Source organism: Crocuta crocuta, unplaced genomic scaffold, assembly GCF_008692635.1.
Source record: "Crocuta crocuta isolate KB4526 unplaced genomic scaffold, BGI_CrCroc_1.0 scaffold562, whole genome shotgun sequence".
Taxonomy (NCBI): Eukaryota; Metazoa; Chordata; class Mammalia; order Carnivora; family Hyaenidae; genus Crocuta; species Crocuta crocuta.
The window spans coordinates 1,709,270-1,727,532 of NW_027531012.1; the positions used below are offsets into that span (position 1 = coordinate 1,709,270).

The 18,263-nt window shown below is 38.5% G+C and overlaps 1 protein-coding gene across 1 annotated transcript in view; it reads left to right on the forward strand.

Moving 5' to 3' along the window:
• Positions 1–18,263, forward strand: part of FRK (fyn related Src family tyrosine kinase) — a 106,166-nt gene that overhangs the window by 43,653 nt on the left and 44,250 nt on the right. Inside the window, exon 2 of the mRNA XM_077770857.1 lies at positions 11,610–11,731. Coding sequence (XP_077626983.1) covers positions 11,610–11,731 — 122 coding nt within the window. The remainder of the gene's footprint in view (positions 1–11,609; positions 11,732–18,263) is intronic.

The following is an 18,263-nucleotide window of genomic DNA, read 5'->3' on the forward strand; positions in this document are numbered from 1 at the left end:
GGGCGTTATTATTGGTAATTATTAATGATAGCAATATTTAGTTGGTAGCTGGGTGCACAGGATCGAATTATTAAAAAGAAAAGGAAAGGAAAAGAGAATGTGCCTGCCCATTCTGATCTTTGTGGACTCTGTCTCACCTCTTGCCTGTCTTGGTACGCCGGCTTCATTTAAACCCTTACAAAGTCAGTGCAACTAGTGCCAATCTATGATGGTAGCTGTGCATGCGCGTGCGCGCATGGGCGCGCGCACACTCCCACCCAGCCACCCATACATCCTCATTCACGTATATGTGTGTGTCTCTTGCCTTGTATGGGTTAAGAAAACAGAGATTTTGTTTTTCATTGTATATTTGCCAAATGTGAAAGACAATTTCATTTAAACATTTTGGGTTTTTATATGGATTAAGAGATATCTGTAGAGAAATCCTACCTCAACTCTTCCTTTATAGTCAAAATATTATTTCTGTTCTCTATATAGTTATTTTTCAGAAAAGGATGCTCTTCCTGTTAAGCAGATTGCTCACTTTTCTTTGGCTAAGGAGCCATCATGCCCAAGGAGACCCTTGGAGGATACTTGTAGCTTCTGGTGTTTTGCATTTCCACGCACAACAGTGATAATCAGTGAAATTGATGGATATTGTTTATCTCTTACCTAGAAAAAAAATGCTAATAGCTATTGGCCAGGCTGCAGTTGAGAAATCTGAATATTGTCTCAATCCTAGAGTGGATTACGATCCTCACTTGTCTACTCCTTTCAAAGATTCTATCCAATTTTTCTCCACAGCTGAATTTATTCTGATTACCTTGACTTTAGGAACACACATAAAACCCTCTGGAATTCCCTCCACCACATATTGCTGCTGACTAAGAGTGATTTTAAAAATATAGTCTCTTTTCTTCTTACTTTGCTTCATTTTTTTCTCTTTTGCACTTATCACCTTCAAACACACTGTATATTTATTCATGTTTTTAATTCATTGTCTGTCTTTCCCCATTAGTATCTGAGCTGCGTAAAACGAGGACTTACTGTTGGTTCCATTCAGTGCTATATTTCTACTAACTGGCACTGTGCCTGGCACATAGTAAGTGCTCAATGAATAATTGTTGAATGAAAAATGAATAACTGAAGGAGTTTTATGGTGGTAGGTTGTGGTTACAGCTTTGTTACCAGCTCTTTTGTGAACCAGCAAAAAAACTACTTAGCCTTATTGAAGGAGATGGGTAGTTTCTGTCACAGGCATCATTGAGAGTTTAATGAAACACTGGACTCTTCCCCAGAGAATGCATATGCTCAGTAAAACACATTTACAATAAGTTTCAGAGGCTTACCCAGGAACCCTCATAAGTGTTTCTTTCTAGCTCTAAAATTCTGGTCACTTCTCTTGTGTTCCTCCTGTAGAATAATTCTTTCTTGCTCTCGCCTTCCTCACCTTCCACATTTTTACCTCTTAAATTTGTTCATTAAACAGTTTTTAAAGAAGAAGTCGGATTTTCCTGTCAGTTTTGCAGGTGTGACCAGAACTCAAAATTCTTCACTGTGTTAAATCTTCAATGGAATATCTTATTCTCCTAATGCACTTTTTGAATATTTGCCGAAGATCTAATTCTCACATAGAATTGGTAGTTTCTGAGTGGAATTACTTACAAACATTAAAGAACTGGTTCTGTTTTTTCTTCATTTAATGGACCCTCTTCCCCCCTCACTGCCCTTCAAACCAGTCTGCTGACCAACATGTTGCTGGTTCTCTACCTGTGATACGCCCTTGTCCTTCATTTCTTTGGATTTCTCATCTCTTCCAAATCCTTCTTTTCTTTAAGATGCTTTCTATTGTTGACACACTGCTGGTTGTTTATTTCTTGGATGGCAGTTCCCTTAGCAATTAAATACTTCTGTTTTTGTCACTTTCTTTTTTATTTATTACTCAGTTGAAATGATCTTTTATCCCTCCCTTGATACTGTAAAATTTTCAGAGGAAAAGAAATTTGCCCTTTTTTGGTTCTTATGGTCCTTCATCTCTTCTCTATATAGTTAGTATGAAATGAGTGTTAATGATATATTAGCATATGAAGTATTTAGAAAATGATATTAATATGAATTTGTAGGGAAATAAGAAAGTTAAGATACCTTCAATATGCTTACTATCTTATTTGGATAAAAGATTTAATAAAAGTACATGATGACATAGAGTGTGTCATTATTAACCCATCTTGAACAGTGTACACAAATAGACCATTAACTCGTTAGACTCAACCGTGGGTCTTGTTTATTCTATGAAAAATCCCAAAGAACAAGTTATTTTATAGATCTTTATTTTTTAAAATAAGCTCTATGCCCAATGTGGGGCTTGCAATCACAACCCTGAGACCAAGAGTCACATGCTGTACATCTGAACCAGCCAGGTGCCCCATATTGTGTAGATCTTTCAAGAATACTCAGTGCTTTAAACGAAGTGGGATGAGATAATATCATTCATGACACTGGGAATTAAGTTATTTAAAGTTAAGTGAATTAAGAAGTTCTTTTCATTTTTTCATCTTGGAAGCGAGAAAGGAAGTGTTTTATGAGAGGAGATAACTAGTGGGGGTTTTTTGAGTAGGAAACTAAGTGGAGCAGTCACCTCTGAAATTAGTCCTCCCTGTAACAACAACTGTTCAAAAGTCATGCTACTACCCAAACACTTATTCAAATAAAGAGTTGGAGTAAACATTTGTGGTGTTTTGTGAAGTAAGGCATTTTCCCAGGCATTATAAATTCAATTGCATTTACTTTCTTTGGCTGTGACAAAGATGGAAACTTCTTAATGATTAATGCATTTTATAAAGGTTTATTTATTTGTTTTGAGAGAGAGAGACACAGAGAGAGAGAGGCAGAGAGAGAGAGAGAGAGAAATCCCAAGCAGGCTCTGTGCTGTCAGCATGGAGCCTGACACGGGGCTCAGACTCACAACCAGGAGATCATGACCAGAACCAAAATCGAGAGTCAAGAGCTTAACCAACTGAGCCACCCAGGCACCCCATGATTCATGTCTTTTAACTCTAATCCATATTTCTCTAGTTTCTGAGACAAACTATCACAAATGTTGTACAAAAACAAAGCAGACAGGTTAAAATTTACACTTATATTTTAAGCTTGATGGGATTGGAAATGTCATTATATATGCCCACACTTTGTTTTTTATTTTAAAGGAGAAATCAATGTTAGCTTCCATTTCCTTTCACGCAGATAGAAGATGGTTGTGAAACCAAAGCAGTACCTTGAGATTGAATCTCTATTTGAACTTCGTTATGTTCTTCATAAAACTTCAAGTGAGATATTGAAAGCTTTTGATTACTTGATATGGGAAGTGGATTCAGGTTATAATCATATCTATACAAACAATAGCACTACACCTTCCCCAGGGGTGAAAGTACCAACTAGTTCATCTTACTTCTTCTCTAAAGAGTTCCTTCAAAATTCCCCTTTCATGATGATGTATACAGGTGAACAACAGCAACAGCAATGAAGCTTTATCATCTGATCCAAGCAAGGAGATTCCTGGTTTCCACGTGACTGCAAGCCCTACCTCAGATACTGGAGGCAACATTATCACTTTGTCACGCGTTCTTTACGTGAGTTTAGCCCTAATATGCTGGTGTTCTGGAGGACAGAAAAATCAGCTTGGTTTTTGATCTTTAGGTTCATAGGCAAGTGTTTTCTTCTGGCAAAGACTGTGATCAAATTGGAATCTGTGGTCTGTGGCCAATTAACATTCGAATCTGGCCCAGAGCAGCTAAGGCTTCTCCCCTAAGCGCTTAACACTCCAAACTATGTGGTAAGCACAAATAAAAGATTACATGAAAACACAGGCTTTATCTAGTTCGATATTCAGTATAAACTGAAAGACCCATAAAATTCCCACATCGAGGGACAATGTATTAATTGTTTCATCAACAAGCATTTATTTAACTGTTCTAAAAGGCATGTGTGGTGCTCTCAGTTAGGCTTTGTACCCGGGAGGTCTGCAGCCTCAAGGGAACACAGAATAATTAAAAAAAAAAAAGCAGCTCTAGCTTTTGTATATTACGTGCAAAACCACCAGAAGGGCAGTCCATGAATCCTATGGAGATGTTGGGCAGGCAAATGTAACTGATGCCAGTACAAATAACCATAAGCATAGAAGTTTAGCTAGAGGTAAAGAGTTGATGGTGGGAAGGTACTGTTCAGGAAATGGCTGGTGTCCAGATGACACACTGAAATTCCAAACCAGTAAGGATTTTATTCCAGAAGCAAAAGGAACACTAATTTATTTTTTAAATTTATTTATTTTGAGAGAGATTGAGAGAGAGAAAGAGAGAGAGAGAGAGAGAGAGCACACAAGCATGTGCAAGTTGGGGAGGGGCATAAAGAGAGAAGGAGGGAGAGGGAATCCCAAGCAGGCTCTGCACCGTGAGTGTGGAGCCCGATACAGGGCTCAGACCCACAAACTGTGAGATCATGACCTGAGCCAAAGTCAGACACTCAACCAACTAAGCCACCCAGCCCTCCCTCCCCCCACAACTTATTAATGTGTGTGCATTGGTGAGATGTACCAGGTCCTATTACCAAATGATTAATCTAGTGGTGGGGGCATGAGCAAGGGGGAAGAGTGTGAGATAATGCATGCAACACTGGAGCAGCAGTTCTTGGCTCCTTGTACGTGATCAATAAGCGAAAGCTGTTAATATTAAAGAGAACAAATAGTAAAATATTGCCGTAATCTAAGTGGTGATGACAAATTGGACAAAGGTTGTGATGAGGGGAATGAAAAGGAAGGAAGGAATAACAAAACACATATAAGCATTATTTTTTTTTTTCTTTCCCTTAACATGCTCTGCGAGTGGGAAGGGAGTGTCAGGGCTCACTGCTGTGAGCCACCGTGGGGGTGGGGATGCTGAGCCCAAGGACACTTTGTAGAAAGGGAGGGACATGACTACCTGGGGAGGAAGGAACTGCACAGAGGCTGTCCTGGCTGTGCTTCTGAAACCCAGGTAGATGCAGGTGAGTCCTATAGAACTGTCATAGCTCAAGGGACCGTGAGTCCAAGCCTTACCTTTAGACACGATAAATGACTAAATGTGATTATGAGCGTACCCTGCAAACTGTAGGTGTTTTGCAGAACTGTTAGTGTCCCTGATGTCCCCAAAGCCACACTGGTGAAGAAGATCGGTGGTTCTATCCATTGTCCCATGTGGAACTGTGATGACAACGGTAAAGACAGACCTCACCCTGAGTTCCCACCTGGGCACTCATCCCAGGTTACTTTCTTCCCTCATGGGGGATGAGCAAGTTGATCTACCCATTTTCCTTTCTGCGGTTGCGGGAAGGATCCAGTATTATTCTGGGGCTGGTTTTAGAAACTTGCTTCTTTCAGGGCCTATTTACTGTGGGGTAAGGCCAGCTGTCTTGGCTGTAAGGAGACACTGGGAAAAGAAATTTTATGTTAAGTTTTGTAAATGTTAGCCAGCAGTTATTGGGAATAGGTTTTCTCTTTTTAAAAATATAGGAAGAGTGGTGCCTGACTGGCTGAGTCCGCAGAGCATGTGACTGTGGACCTCGGCGTTCATGATTTCAAGCCCCACACTGGACGTAGAGCTTACTTAAAAAAATGTAGGAGGAACCTATCACCCCTTTGATTGGAATTATGAGTGCGCTTGGCACCTACTTGGTGCCAGTCCCTGAGGCAGCAGAGTGGGCAGAATAAGACCAATAGAGGAAATGAAGAAATATTAATGGAGGCATCACACCTGTTTACATGTTGCTTTCCTTACATTTTGATTGATATTTGTATTATTTAAATGTTGATATTAGGTAACAATGCATAAATTCTGTTTTTTAAGCCTAATTTTGTCGTTTCTTTTTTTGTAAAATAAAGAACCTCCAGTTATCGCACTATAGCTTTAGCCTTTTTGAATTCGTAAATTGGCCTACTGCCACCTGGTGGCAGCATGTTGTGGTCTAGAAAGGACAGGCTGGACAGAAAAATCACTTGGGAGGAAACTTCCAATTCAAACACATCTAGAGAAGTGAAATCACGTTCCCATATTTACTCATGTTTATCATGACCTCAAACCTAACATGTCTAAAACCAAATAATAATTTCTCCCTTAAATTAGTTTTCTTAAAGTAGGTGCTGTTTATTGAGCAAGAATGCATCCAGGCATCAAGCACTCTATGAAAATCATTTTTCTTACTTTCAAAACAAACCTACAAGGCAGTTATTATTCTCACTAACGAATGACGAAATCCAGGCATAGAGAAGTTAACTTTCCCAATGAGATGCTGAAGCTCTTAATCATTAATGTCCTGTGCCTTTAATGTGTTGCTGGGCACATTGTTCTTTGAAATTTGAATCCCTGGGGTCATGTTTGCTCTTCAGTTTGTCTCTCTGTTCATCCATAAGCACCTGTCCCATACTCCTTTGAGAGTTTTCTTCTATCAATTCTAACTGCCAAAGTTTCTGTTTCAGATATTTTATAGTATATAGATTTTTATAGCAAGTTCCTGATTGACTTCCTTACATTTTTAAGTGAATTACAAAATAATATAAAACTACATTTTATTGTAAATATCCAAATTATGGGGAAGTATGCAGAGTAAAAAGTAAAGGTTTTTTTTTTTTGCCATCATTTTTGGTTATCTTTCACTAATCTCCAGAGCAGTAAGCACAGGTTTTTTTGGCTTGTTGGTTTTAAAGATATAAATAAAACTAATATTTAGATTACTCTTCAATTTACCCTTTTTCACCCAGTAATATGTCTTCCAGATCTTTCTGTGTCTGTGCTACAGAATTCACACACAGTAGACATTGGATAAATGTTTACAACATAAACCTTCGACATCAATCACATACTCCTTTCATTCAACATAGACATTATGCTTTTTGCTCCATTTTCATCTCATTGAAGCATTTCCTTCCCCTTTTTGGTTATTCTTAATCAACATCTCTTTCATGGCAAGTACGGCATAGCGATAAAGATTAGTTTCATTAAAGATCAATAAAATGTGTGTGCGTGTGTGTAGTGTCATTTTATTGGGTAATTTTTCGCATGTAAACACCAAACTCTAACTTATTATTCTCATCTGTCTCATATAAATTTTAATTTTTTTTTGCTATTCCTATAACTCAGTAGTTCTCAAATTTTACTGTGCATCAGATGCACGTGGGGACTTATTAGAACCCAGATTGCTGGGCAACACCCCACAGTCTCTGAATCAGTAGCTATGGGATATGCCTGCAAATTTCCTTTTCTGACAAGTTTGCATGCTGATGATCCGAATCTAGGGTCCACACTTGCAGGATCACTGATTTGTAAGACTCTCCCTAGAGCCGTCCTAGGATATCCTGATCCCTTCTCCGCACTCGCTGTTTACTGCACACAAGAACTATAGCTGAGAGACAGCACTGAAAGCGGCTGTGGCGGAGCCCCAGGCCTGGGGTGTGTATGACCTTCCAGAAGGGAGCCAACAGGGGCTCTAACGGGCAGAGCGGAGGAGAATGACAGTCTGCCACGCGCTCAAACCACAAATTGAGGAACAATTTTCCCATGTTTGGAGAGTGGAAAGAACTACCGTTTTCCCGTTAGTCTCTACCACAGCACATGCTCTTACGATTCAGTTTATAGTGGTTGCGTCACGACTGAGTATGAAAGATGGCATTGTAATGCCACTACATCCAGAAAACAATTTTTTCATTTATAGCCACTTCCTGATGGTAGCGCAGCCAAGTAAAATTCCAGGTATTATGTGAGCTGATGCATCCGATCAAATATTTACATCCGTTTCGTTGTTACTATGGATTCAATACTCGTGTGATTTGCCTTGTAAAATGAGTGTAGCCAACTATTATTCACGAATCTAAAATTGGTGACACAGAAAAGGATTTTTCAAAAAAAATTATTGCAGAGCTCCTTTCTACAAATGTTGTGAAATTACTATATTTGTAACCATTTGATTTACAAAAACTGCTTGCTTATACATATATTGGGCAGAGAAAATACATCATTTACAGAATTGATTATCCAAAATACAAATGTATGTATATAAAAATATAATGGAATATTTATTCTGAAGAATAATGAGATATAATCATACTTCTAAGAATTTAATCTGATAATTTATAATTCTTTTAAAGGTTTAAATATTTACATTTAAAGCAAGCATTTTAATGTTTTTGTTTTTAATTTTTTTTACTGTTTTATTTATTTCTGAGAGAGAGAGAGAGACAGTGTGAGCAGGGGAGGGTCAGAAAGAGAGGGAGATACAGAATCTGAAGCAGGCTCCAGGCTCTGAGCTAGCTGTCAGCACAGAGCCCGATGCGGGGCTCAAACCCACGAACCCTGAGATCATGACCTGAGCCAAAGTCAGATGCTTAACTGACTGAGCCACCCAGGCCCCCTTAAACATGTTACTGTTGATGCCACAATCAATGTACTCAGAATCAGGAAAACGCATGGGGGCTGATCAGTATATTTGACCCATGTTGCTAATGTGCTTAAAATATTTGTGTGAAGAAACTTTGCCATTTCTGGAAATGGAGTAAAAAATGCTATTACTTATTAGCTATTAGTTTTCATGAAGCATTCAACTATCTGTAAAAATATGTAGTGTTTTTTATGTGTTCACTTAAACTTTATATAAATGGCATTATCAGAGTATGTATCATTCTTCAACTCCCTTTTGTTCCTAACAATTTACTTGTTTTAATTGCTGTATGGTATTCTATCTTATACCTATAACCAAGTTTGTTTATACCTTTACAATGGACATTTAGATTGTTTCCAGTTTTTCAGTGCTAGAATTCTTCAGTGAAAGCTCTTACGACTCATTTCCTTGAGCACATATGGTGTATAATCTAGAAGTGAAATTGAACAGTATACAAATAAGTAGCTTTATTAGATATTGTCAAATTGCTCTCTGGAGTAGTTGTACCAGATGATAATGCATCCAGTATTGTATGAATGTTCTTGTTTCACATTTTTTCCAATACCTGAATGTGAAAGTTTTAAATTTCATCTACCTTGAAAAGCATGACATTTCATTGTTTTAATATTTAATATTCCTAATATCCCTAATTACTGGCACAGATAGAGAATGTGCTTCTTTTCTTATTCTTATTAATTACTGGATTTTCCTTTTCTGTGAACAGTAAATTATACGCTATGCTAATTTTTCTACTGTGTTGTCTCTTTTTTAAATATTGATTATAGGTCTCTATGTTATCTGACCACTATGTCCATTATTAGTTATATACTTTGCAAATATTTTCTCCAGGTCTGTGGCTTGTATTTTAATTTTATTTCACGGTAATCTTGTTGTTGTTGAAGTTTTTGTAGTGTAAGATATATTATCAATCTTTTCCTTAAGGTTTTGTGTCTTTTTATCTTAGCTAAGAAACCTTCCCTAGTCTGGTGTCCTGAGAAAGTTTTAAAGATTGCTTTTTACATTAGGTCTTTATGTAGGACTATGCTGTATGCTGTTGATAGCATCAATTAATTTTTTCCATATGGATTATCTGTGGTACTGGCATTTGTTATTGAATACTCCATTCTTTTACCTCTAAATTTGTGTGTTTGGGCCTGTTGGAGTTTTTTGTTGCTCTTGTTGCTTTTTCTTTGTTGTTGTTGTTGCTGTTCCATTATTCTATTGACTTATTTCTGCAGTCAGAGAAAGCATGCGGTTTTTATTTTTCTATGAATTCATCACATATCCCCTTGGAATGTTTCCATGCCTTCCATAATTTCAGCTAGATAAACAATTGTCTATGGACATCAATTTGGTCCCTGCTGTTGAATCAGTGTGGCAGTCATTAGTGTAGTCTACCAAACAATTCCAGCTCTCTCGCCTTCTGGGAAACCATTTCCCACTCTCCTGGCATTTGGGCATTAACATATGACTTATTTGCAATGGCTTCATTCTTGTATAGAAGCTTTAAATAGAAGCTCCAGAACCAGTGTGTGATTTGCCACATGTTTTACTCCCGCCTCAGCAATCATGGAAGCATAGAGATGGAAATGCCCTGGCAGACATAGAGATAGACACAGAGCAGAGCCCCAGGTGACCTTTGGTAGACAGGCAGATGTGTGAAAAACAGATCTTTGTTGTCTTAAACCGTGGAGATTTTTAGCATTGTTCTCACTCCTATATAATTAATTACCAGGAGTTCATTACTCTTGGTATAAGTAATATTGTGTAATTAGCAGCTTGATGATTGGCAAAATGGTAAACAAATACCTTGGCTTTGTCAGAAGGTAATGATTATATTTTAAAGTCTCTGTTTTAACTTCCTTTCCCCTCTTCCCTCCAATTGTGTCACCCTCAGTGCACTCATACTCCCCAATATCCATGACCTGTCAAACCAATTGGAGTCAATTTTATTTGGCCTGTATATCCTCTCTCAGCCTGCAGTTCCTCACAAGGCCTGTATTTCTTCCCTCAAGCCTACATTTTCTCTGACTGTCTACATTTTTAAAGATGATGCTTGAAGGGACACCAGGGTGGCTTAGTCCGTTGGGTGTCTGACTTCGGCTCAGGTTATAATCTCATGGTTCATGAATTTAAGCCCTTCATCCGGCCCTGTGCTGACAGCTCAGAGCCTGGAGCTTGCTTTGGATTCTGTGTGGATGTGTCTCTCTCTCTCTGCTCCTCCCCAATCGTGCTCTTCTTTCTCTCTCAAAAATAACATTTAAAAATTAAAAAAAAAAAAAGATGATACCTGAAAAGATAAATGTTTTACCTAAAATGTTAAATGACAAAGATCAACTTTTTAACCCTAGAGTGAGGGGTCATCAGTGAAAAGCATATTTTTTCAGCTTCCTCTTATTATCACCTTGGTGTCTTCTGACTTGATATACATCTTAGACTGGCTCTGATGTTAAAATCCATAATTCTTTGCCAGGGTTGATTACATTCACACACTTGTGTGTTCAGTATCTGACTCTCGTATTTCTGGAATGATCAGGATAAGAGGGTAAAGATAAGAAGTGGGGGTGGCACTAAGAAGATACTTCACAGGTGGAAGTCTCTTTTTCACATAATCTCTCCAACAATGAAAGTTTCCTTTATATTTGATAACTTCCTCCAAAACATGGAAAATCATTGCATATTATTGTGGGGTTAGGTAGTAATGGATGGGGGGAGGGAATTAATGTTCAGAAAAGTACATTTTTAATTGTTCACACTTTAATGTGACGTGTATGAATCCTTTGATTGAAATGTTTGTTTCCTAACACATAGAAAGTGTTAGGTGAGGCAGCAAACAGTTTGATGGTGATGATGAGTAATTGTAGAGCATGGAACCCAGCAGACTAATATGGCGGGCNAAGACACATGATCTCTCAGACAGAATCAGATGTGAGAAGGGATGTGGTAGCAGGCATCAGCCAAATTCCTATTTTATAATTTTTAAAAGACTCTTGGTGAGGGTTACAGACATTCAGAAAAATCATCTCAAGTATCAAAGGCTACCATTTATACCCATGATACTGTCACTAAGTAATAGTAAACATTTCTGATGTTAGAACACTTTTTTGCCAAACTTCCTGTTCCTTAAAAAATGGTGGTTGGTTAATTAAAGTTTACATCTGTCTTTTTAGGTGGTTCTTTGGATCAATCAAGAGAACAGATGCAGAAAAACAACTATTATATCCAAAAAACCAGACTGGTGCCTTTCTAATCAGAGAAAGTGAAAGCCAAAAAGGAGATTTCGCCCTTTCAGGTATGGGCATTGTTTTGTGTGATTTAAATATGGGTTTGAGAGTCTGTAGTCATGAACCTGATGTGTGCACACGGACAAGTTAATTTGAAATTTGCCTTATTTCTTATTTTCATATTAAGTGCCAAAATTAAATCTGAACGACCCAAGAGTAATATAGAAATTAACAATTTCTATCTATGGATAGAAGTCTCTCTATGAAATGAAAATTAAACAGGTCTGGCTGCATTTTCTTACTTTGTATTATCTAAGGGTCTATCCTTGTAGGGAAATAATAAGCAAAGAGTGGAAACCATACTGTTGTCAAATTTGGTCTTTCCACAGAACAGTTTCATTTTTCGCATTTCATTTGTCTGCCTGGTAGACAGCAAATGAATTGAAATGCTGGATGCAGATGCATTTAGTTAACCCCATGACATGTAAAATTTGGTCAACTGTAGTTTTCCAGCTAAGAGTCAAATACATGTTGACTTTACATTGTCTTAGAAGGAAGAAAGACCTGAGAATTATCTAAATAGTTACAGGAACTAATATGCATGCTTCTGTTTTCACGAATCAGTCTCTCAGTGTATGTTGCAAAGCTATAGAATATCCTTTCTTAAAGACCATTTAGACGTCTCATTTGTCACATGAGAGTTTTTCTCTCCTTGCTTGCTCTGACCTCTGTATTGTCCAGGCCCATTGTATGTTACTATCCCCTTTAAAGCAGGTACTCTGTTTCGCCAACTAGATATTAACCTTTTGGGGGAAGAGATTTTGCCTTCTTTTATCCCTCTTTCCCTGCGGTAAATGCTTATTGTATCTTATTGTGGCTGCCTGGCTCACTGAGGTGGAAGTCAGCATGGCCTTCATGGTGCAATGGTGAAGCAGGCCCTGAGCCCATGTGTCCTAGGAATTTTGATTGGATGTGCACACCTATATATACCCAGGTGACGTAAGTGAATATTTTATTAGATAGAATAACTTTTTTCCGATTATGGAAGCAATGTAAACATTTTTATAAAACAATCTAAATAATCTAAAGATTATCTAAAATAATCTAAGATATCATAATCTAAAATATCACCTTCTGAAGAAATATTTTTAATATTGAAATAGCTTTCCTGGCAAGGTTTTTTCTGTGCTTAACCTTTATTTCTTTAAGTAAACACACACACACTCATATTCAGGAAAGAAATTGGGATCATCTTGTATAGAAAAAATATGTATAAATATAGGGGTGTGTGTATACACACATACACATAATGGTTCTAGGCTCCATTTTTTTAATTCTTTCAGTATCCTTGAATATTTTTTGCACGTCCTTTAATATTTGTCTAATTCGTATTTTTAGAAACCATGTAATCATCCATTGAATGGGTATTTTATCATGTAATCTATTTCATATTTTGTATATTTCATTAGTTTTAGTTATTTTGCTGTCATGAAATACGATGCAGTGGACATCCTTATAGATAAATATTTGAAGAGTTCCATGAGAATATTTATTCAGAGGAAGAAAAATGAGTCTTTTGGAAATCTCTATGCTTAATGATAAGTGATGTAAGAGAATTCCTTATTTAAATGCCTCTGTGTTTGTTTATTTGGCTTTCCCAATATTTATATGTAAAAGTAGGTAATCATTATTTAGCTAAAACCTATATTAAATGTTTTAGATTAGCATTAAACATAGAGAAAAAGAATATTTCTATGAGGAAAACAAACTAAAAGTAGAATTGCCTGAGTCATATCTTTGAATAATGCCCAGGCTACAGTGACTATTCTGAACACTTTCTAAGTAGAATATTATGGAACAAAACAGCTTTACAGGCTTAGAACAAAATTACAAGGATATTGGCTGTTATGTGCTGAGAATACTCTAGCGCTTGCGTATGGATTTAGGAAGCTTTGTAGGCCTTGCTTGGAAACCAGCATATCATTATGCATTCTTTTTGAATGAAGTCAAACGATTTAGTCTTTTAAATGAATTATCTGATTGCTGTGTGTTCACTGGAGGACAAAGTAAATGCAGACCATTATATTCTACGGAAAGGAAAATTTTCTTATTAGCCGGAAGGAGGGCTATCCAAGAGAAAAATGGAAAGAAAAAGGTCTTCAGTACGTCTACATTAAAACAAACAAACAAACAAACAACCCAACTGCTGACTGTTGATTACCACTAAGGATCGTCAGATATACCTGTCATGGATTTATTTTCTAGTACAGTTGTCCCCTTATTCAGCTTGAATTGATGGTCTTCAATTTTGCTGACTGTGATGCTGCCAAAGGAAGGCAAATAATACCCCTTTTCTATCTCTATCTTTCATACAAGAGTTTTCCTTAGAAGTATTGTCTTTATTCCTTGGGTGGCAATGGCTTGCAGCTGTCAGAGAAGAGCTTCCTGAAGAAGCATGATTTATTGATGCTTGGGTGGGCTCGAAGCAGTGGCCCAAGGTTGGGGTAGGCGCTAATTGGTTTGTTGTGATCCTTGCATGGCTGTCAGCTCTGATGAGGTCTGAGTAGATATGAAAGAGAGGTAGGGCCATGACACTTCTCCTAACAGCAAGGCACTAATTAGCTATAAATTACAGCCACACTTTTGGATATTACATATTATATGTGGTAGACAGAGAATCTGTCTTCATTAAATGCATGACAGGTAGTTTTAGTAGCCCTACTGTTATTTGTCATTGGTGGTGAATTGTTTTTCTGATGAAAAATATAAAATTTTGATTGCATGTCAACTTGTTGGGCTATCTGTTGCCTTCAATCAAGTACTTCAGAAGGAATTATTATTGTTACTACCATTAATATTAATTTGCTGTTTGGAGTTCTGTAAGCATTTATATTACTGTTTAAAGTATGCTTTAAGGAAAATACACTTTGAAGGCTAAAATTGAGCTCCAGGTGATGTTTTCAGAAGAGATTCTGCATTGCATATTGTAGTTTTACCTTAGGCAACTTGGCATATTAAAAATTTCCAAAGTTGTAGAGGGAATTCCAGATTCATTGTCAATGAAACCCTTTTAAGAGCGAACAATAACAGATTGAAGATAGTTGAAAAATGACTACATTGAGGACACGAGGCAGAAAAGCTCATCACCAATATTCAGGGAGATGCATTTAGAAGTTGATATTATTTATTTATATATTTGCTGATTTCTTCATCAAACGTTCAAGTGCCTACCACGTGCCAGGCCTATGCTAGGTGAAGGGCAGCAAAGGCGGCAAGACACAGTCCCTGGACCCCGTCTTCAGGAAGGTTATACTACACCTCTCTAGTGAGAGGAGTGGAGGCAGGGACCCAGTCTCTTAGGCGGAATGAGAAGGTTTCACAGAGGAGGAAGCATTTGTGTTCTGGACCACTGTTTGTTACCAGGTAGCAGTGTGGGAATGATTATCCCTGTCAAGGCAAGTGAATGGAGTTGTATGTCTGCTGTGTGTGTGTGTGTGTGTGTGTGTGTGTGTGTTAGCAGGGATGGAGAAGAGGAGAGAAGGAATGGCAGAAAATGTACCTGGAAAGGAAAGTTGGAGCTAGACTGTTTAGGGCCTTGTAGACCATGTGAGGAACTTGGACCTTGTTCTACAGAGGGAAATTTGAGACAGAAAGTGACCTGTCTGACCTTCGGGAGAATATGGAGAAGGGATGAGTTTTGCAGGTGGTAGTCTGGGGAGGAGGGATAGGGCAAACACCGTGGCACCCCTTGCAGCTGTTTGCAATCACAGGTGCAAAGCAGCAGAGTTGATCAACATCCCCTGCTGAGGGGCGACGGGAGCCAAACTCAGCTGGTTACACCGAGGCTCTGCCCTGGCACAGAATATCCCCAGAAACCACGGGGCCCTCTGTTGCTCTCCTTTTCTTACGAGGCAAGGGTGGGAATGGTTGAAGGCTCGCAACAGCAGTCTTTGCTTTGGTACTAAGCAGTCTGAGTCTGGGTATCAACTACTTGCAGGGTTATTTGGAAACCCCAGCACATATGGGCTTTGGGCACTGTGGGAAAATGCAGCTCCTTTTCGGTGTGAGGAAACCATGGGACCTGTCGGAAGTTGTGTTCAGGTGCAGTCCCTGTCGCTGGGCGTAGGGGGTGATAGCGAAACTGGCTCGGTGGGCCCTTGCCACACACTCAGGAAACAACTCCTGGGTTCTTTATTAGACAGTCCTGCTATCTCCACAGATGACAGCCTGAAGCAGGGCAGAGGCATGGCACATGAGGAGTAGGAAATGGAGGTAAGAAATATTTATAAGATGGAACCGACAGGAGTTGGTGGCTGATCAGAAGTGGGGTACAATCAGGATGCAGAAAAATCAGAATGACTCTCATATCTCTGACTTGAGTGTTGGGGGTCAATGTGACTTTAGTCAAGATGTCAAGATGAGGTATATAGGAGGAGATGGCTTACAGGGAGAAAGAGGAGAAGACCAAGGGAAGAAAGCTTAGAGATGTTTGAGGCAATGGACATGTGGTGGACATAGAAGTAGCCATTATCTCTTTTTTGACTTGTTTTTGAATTTGAGCAGAGTGCTTCTATGATAAAATCCCATTACAGTGAACTTGTGGGCCCCATAGAACATGCATGAGTTTTATGACACTTTGTGATTACTATGAAGTCTCTTCTTAAGAATATAAGATGGGCCTCTATAGGGACATGTTTTAACTTTTTTTATTTATTTAAAGTGCTATTTATTTATTTTAAGAGATAGAGAGAGAGAGAGAGAGAGAATACACCAAGCAGGCTCTGCACTGTCAGTGTGGAGCCCGATATAGGGCTGGAACTCAGGAACCAGGAGATCATGACCTGAGCTGAAAATACCCAGGCACCCTGGGATGTATTTTCATTTTAATGTAAATACACTGAAATATGTAGAACCAAATAAATGTTTTGCCATTTGAAGTAATACATGTTTAAAATTTATTTATTTATTTTTATTTTTTTAAAAATATTTTTTATTTATTTCTAGGAGAGAGAGAGAAAGACAGCATGAGCAGGGGACGGTCAGAGAGAGAGGGAGATACAGACTCTGAAACAGGCTCCAGGATCTGAGCTGGCAGTCAGCACAGAGCCCGACGCGGGGCTCGAACCCACCAACCGCGAAATCATGACCCAAGCAAAAGTCGGACGCTTAACCAACTAAGCCACCCAGGTGCCCCTTGAGAGAGAGAAAGAGAGAGAGGGACAGAGAGAGAGAGAGAGAGAGGGAGAGAATCTTAAGCAGGCTATGCATTGTCAGCACAGAGCCCAATGTGGGGATTGGACTCACGAACCATAAGATCATAACCCTGAGTGGAGATCAAGAGTCAGAGGCTTAAGCAACTAAGCCACCCAGGCGCCCCGCCCTTCAAGGTAATAAAATGGCATTGCTTAAAGTATTGTATAGATGGTAAACGTGTCTTGTAGAAAGAATATCACCTTTGTTAAAGGCCCTTAGCTGGGGCAACTATGTGTTCGTTCACTGAGGGCAACTTTGATACTTGAAAGTGGCCAGAATGATCTCGAGCAACTTTCTGAATAATATGGACCATTAACCTGAGTGATATCATGGATACAAAGTGCTATAACTTTGTAAATATTTCTGCATATCTTATAAATTGATTTTGACGGTAATTCAAAAGGTAATGAGAACAACAGCAGCTTCCTTAGGGAAGATGCAAACCCTTTCATGTTGGCCTTGTGTGTATCCTTCACACTGAACTTACGTATTCAAAGATTCATTTATATTTATGAGTAACTCTTTGTAGGTAAATATGTGCTTCTCAAGCTAGATTATAAACTCATTGGGCTGAAGACAAAAACTTTTTTTTTGCTTCCGGTACATTCTTCTCTATGTCCACAGTTGCCGTGTAGTTTGTAAAGCCAGTCGAGGCTCAAACCCTTACGTCTTTACCTTATAGTCTACCAGGAGCAAAGATAAGCAAGACCATTGTCACTTTCTTAAACCTCTGAAATCTGGACCACGCAAGATCACAAATAATCCTCCTCCTTCAGGCTTATTTTAGACAAACTATTTCTAGACAAACACCTTTCTTAGACAAACACCTTGACAGATTAGCTGTTTCCAGGTAATAAGACTTTTGTAGAGCAGACAAAATTGGAAAAGGACATCTCTGGTATTGTGGCCTCTGTCTCTCTGCCTGGGACAGGGTGACCAAACTCACTTCCATTGACCACTGAGACACCATTACTACACCCAAACTTTTTGAGGTCTGGTGACGCATTCTAATCTGTTGCTGGCACAGTGGCAAAAGGCTGTGTGTTTTGTTACCGGTCCCCTGAGCCATCCATTCATTCTTCACTTAAAATTAATGTGGACACAGCGGCCACCAGAGTGTGTCAACAGTTGTATTACTATTAACCATGAGTGTAAATACCATTGTACCTCCCAAGTAGGGGCCAGTATTAAATAGTTATAAAAGATCGCTCCTTGAATTTATTACGCAATGGATTCTGGGGGCATTTTTAAAGATGTTTGCTTTTTAAAAAGTGCACATGCTGCAGAAAGAAATTTTTATGTTAATAACTTTTATAATCTCATATGAAATATATTAAATTTTAAACA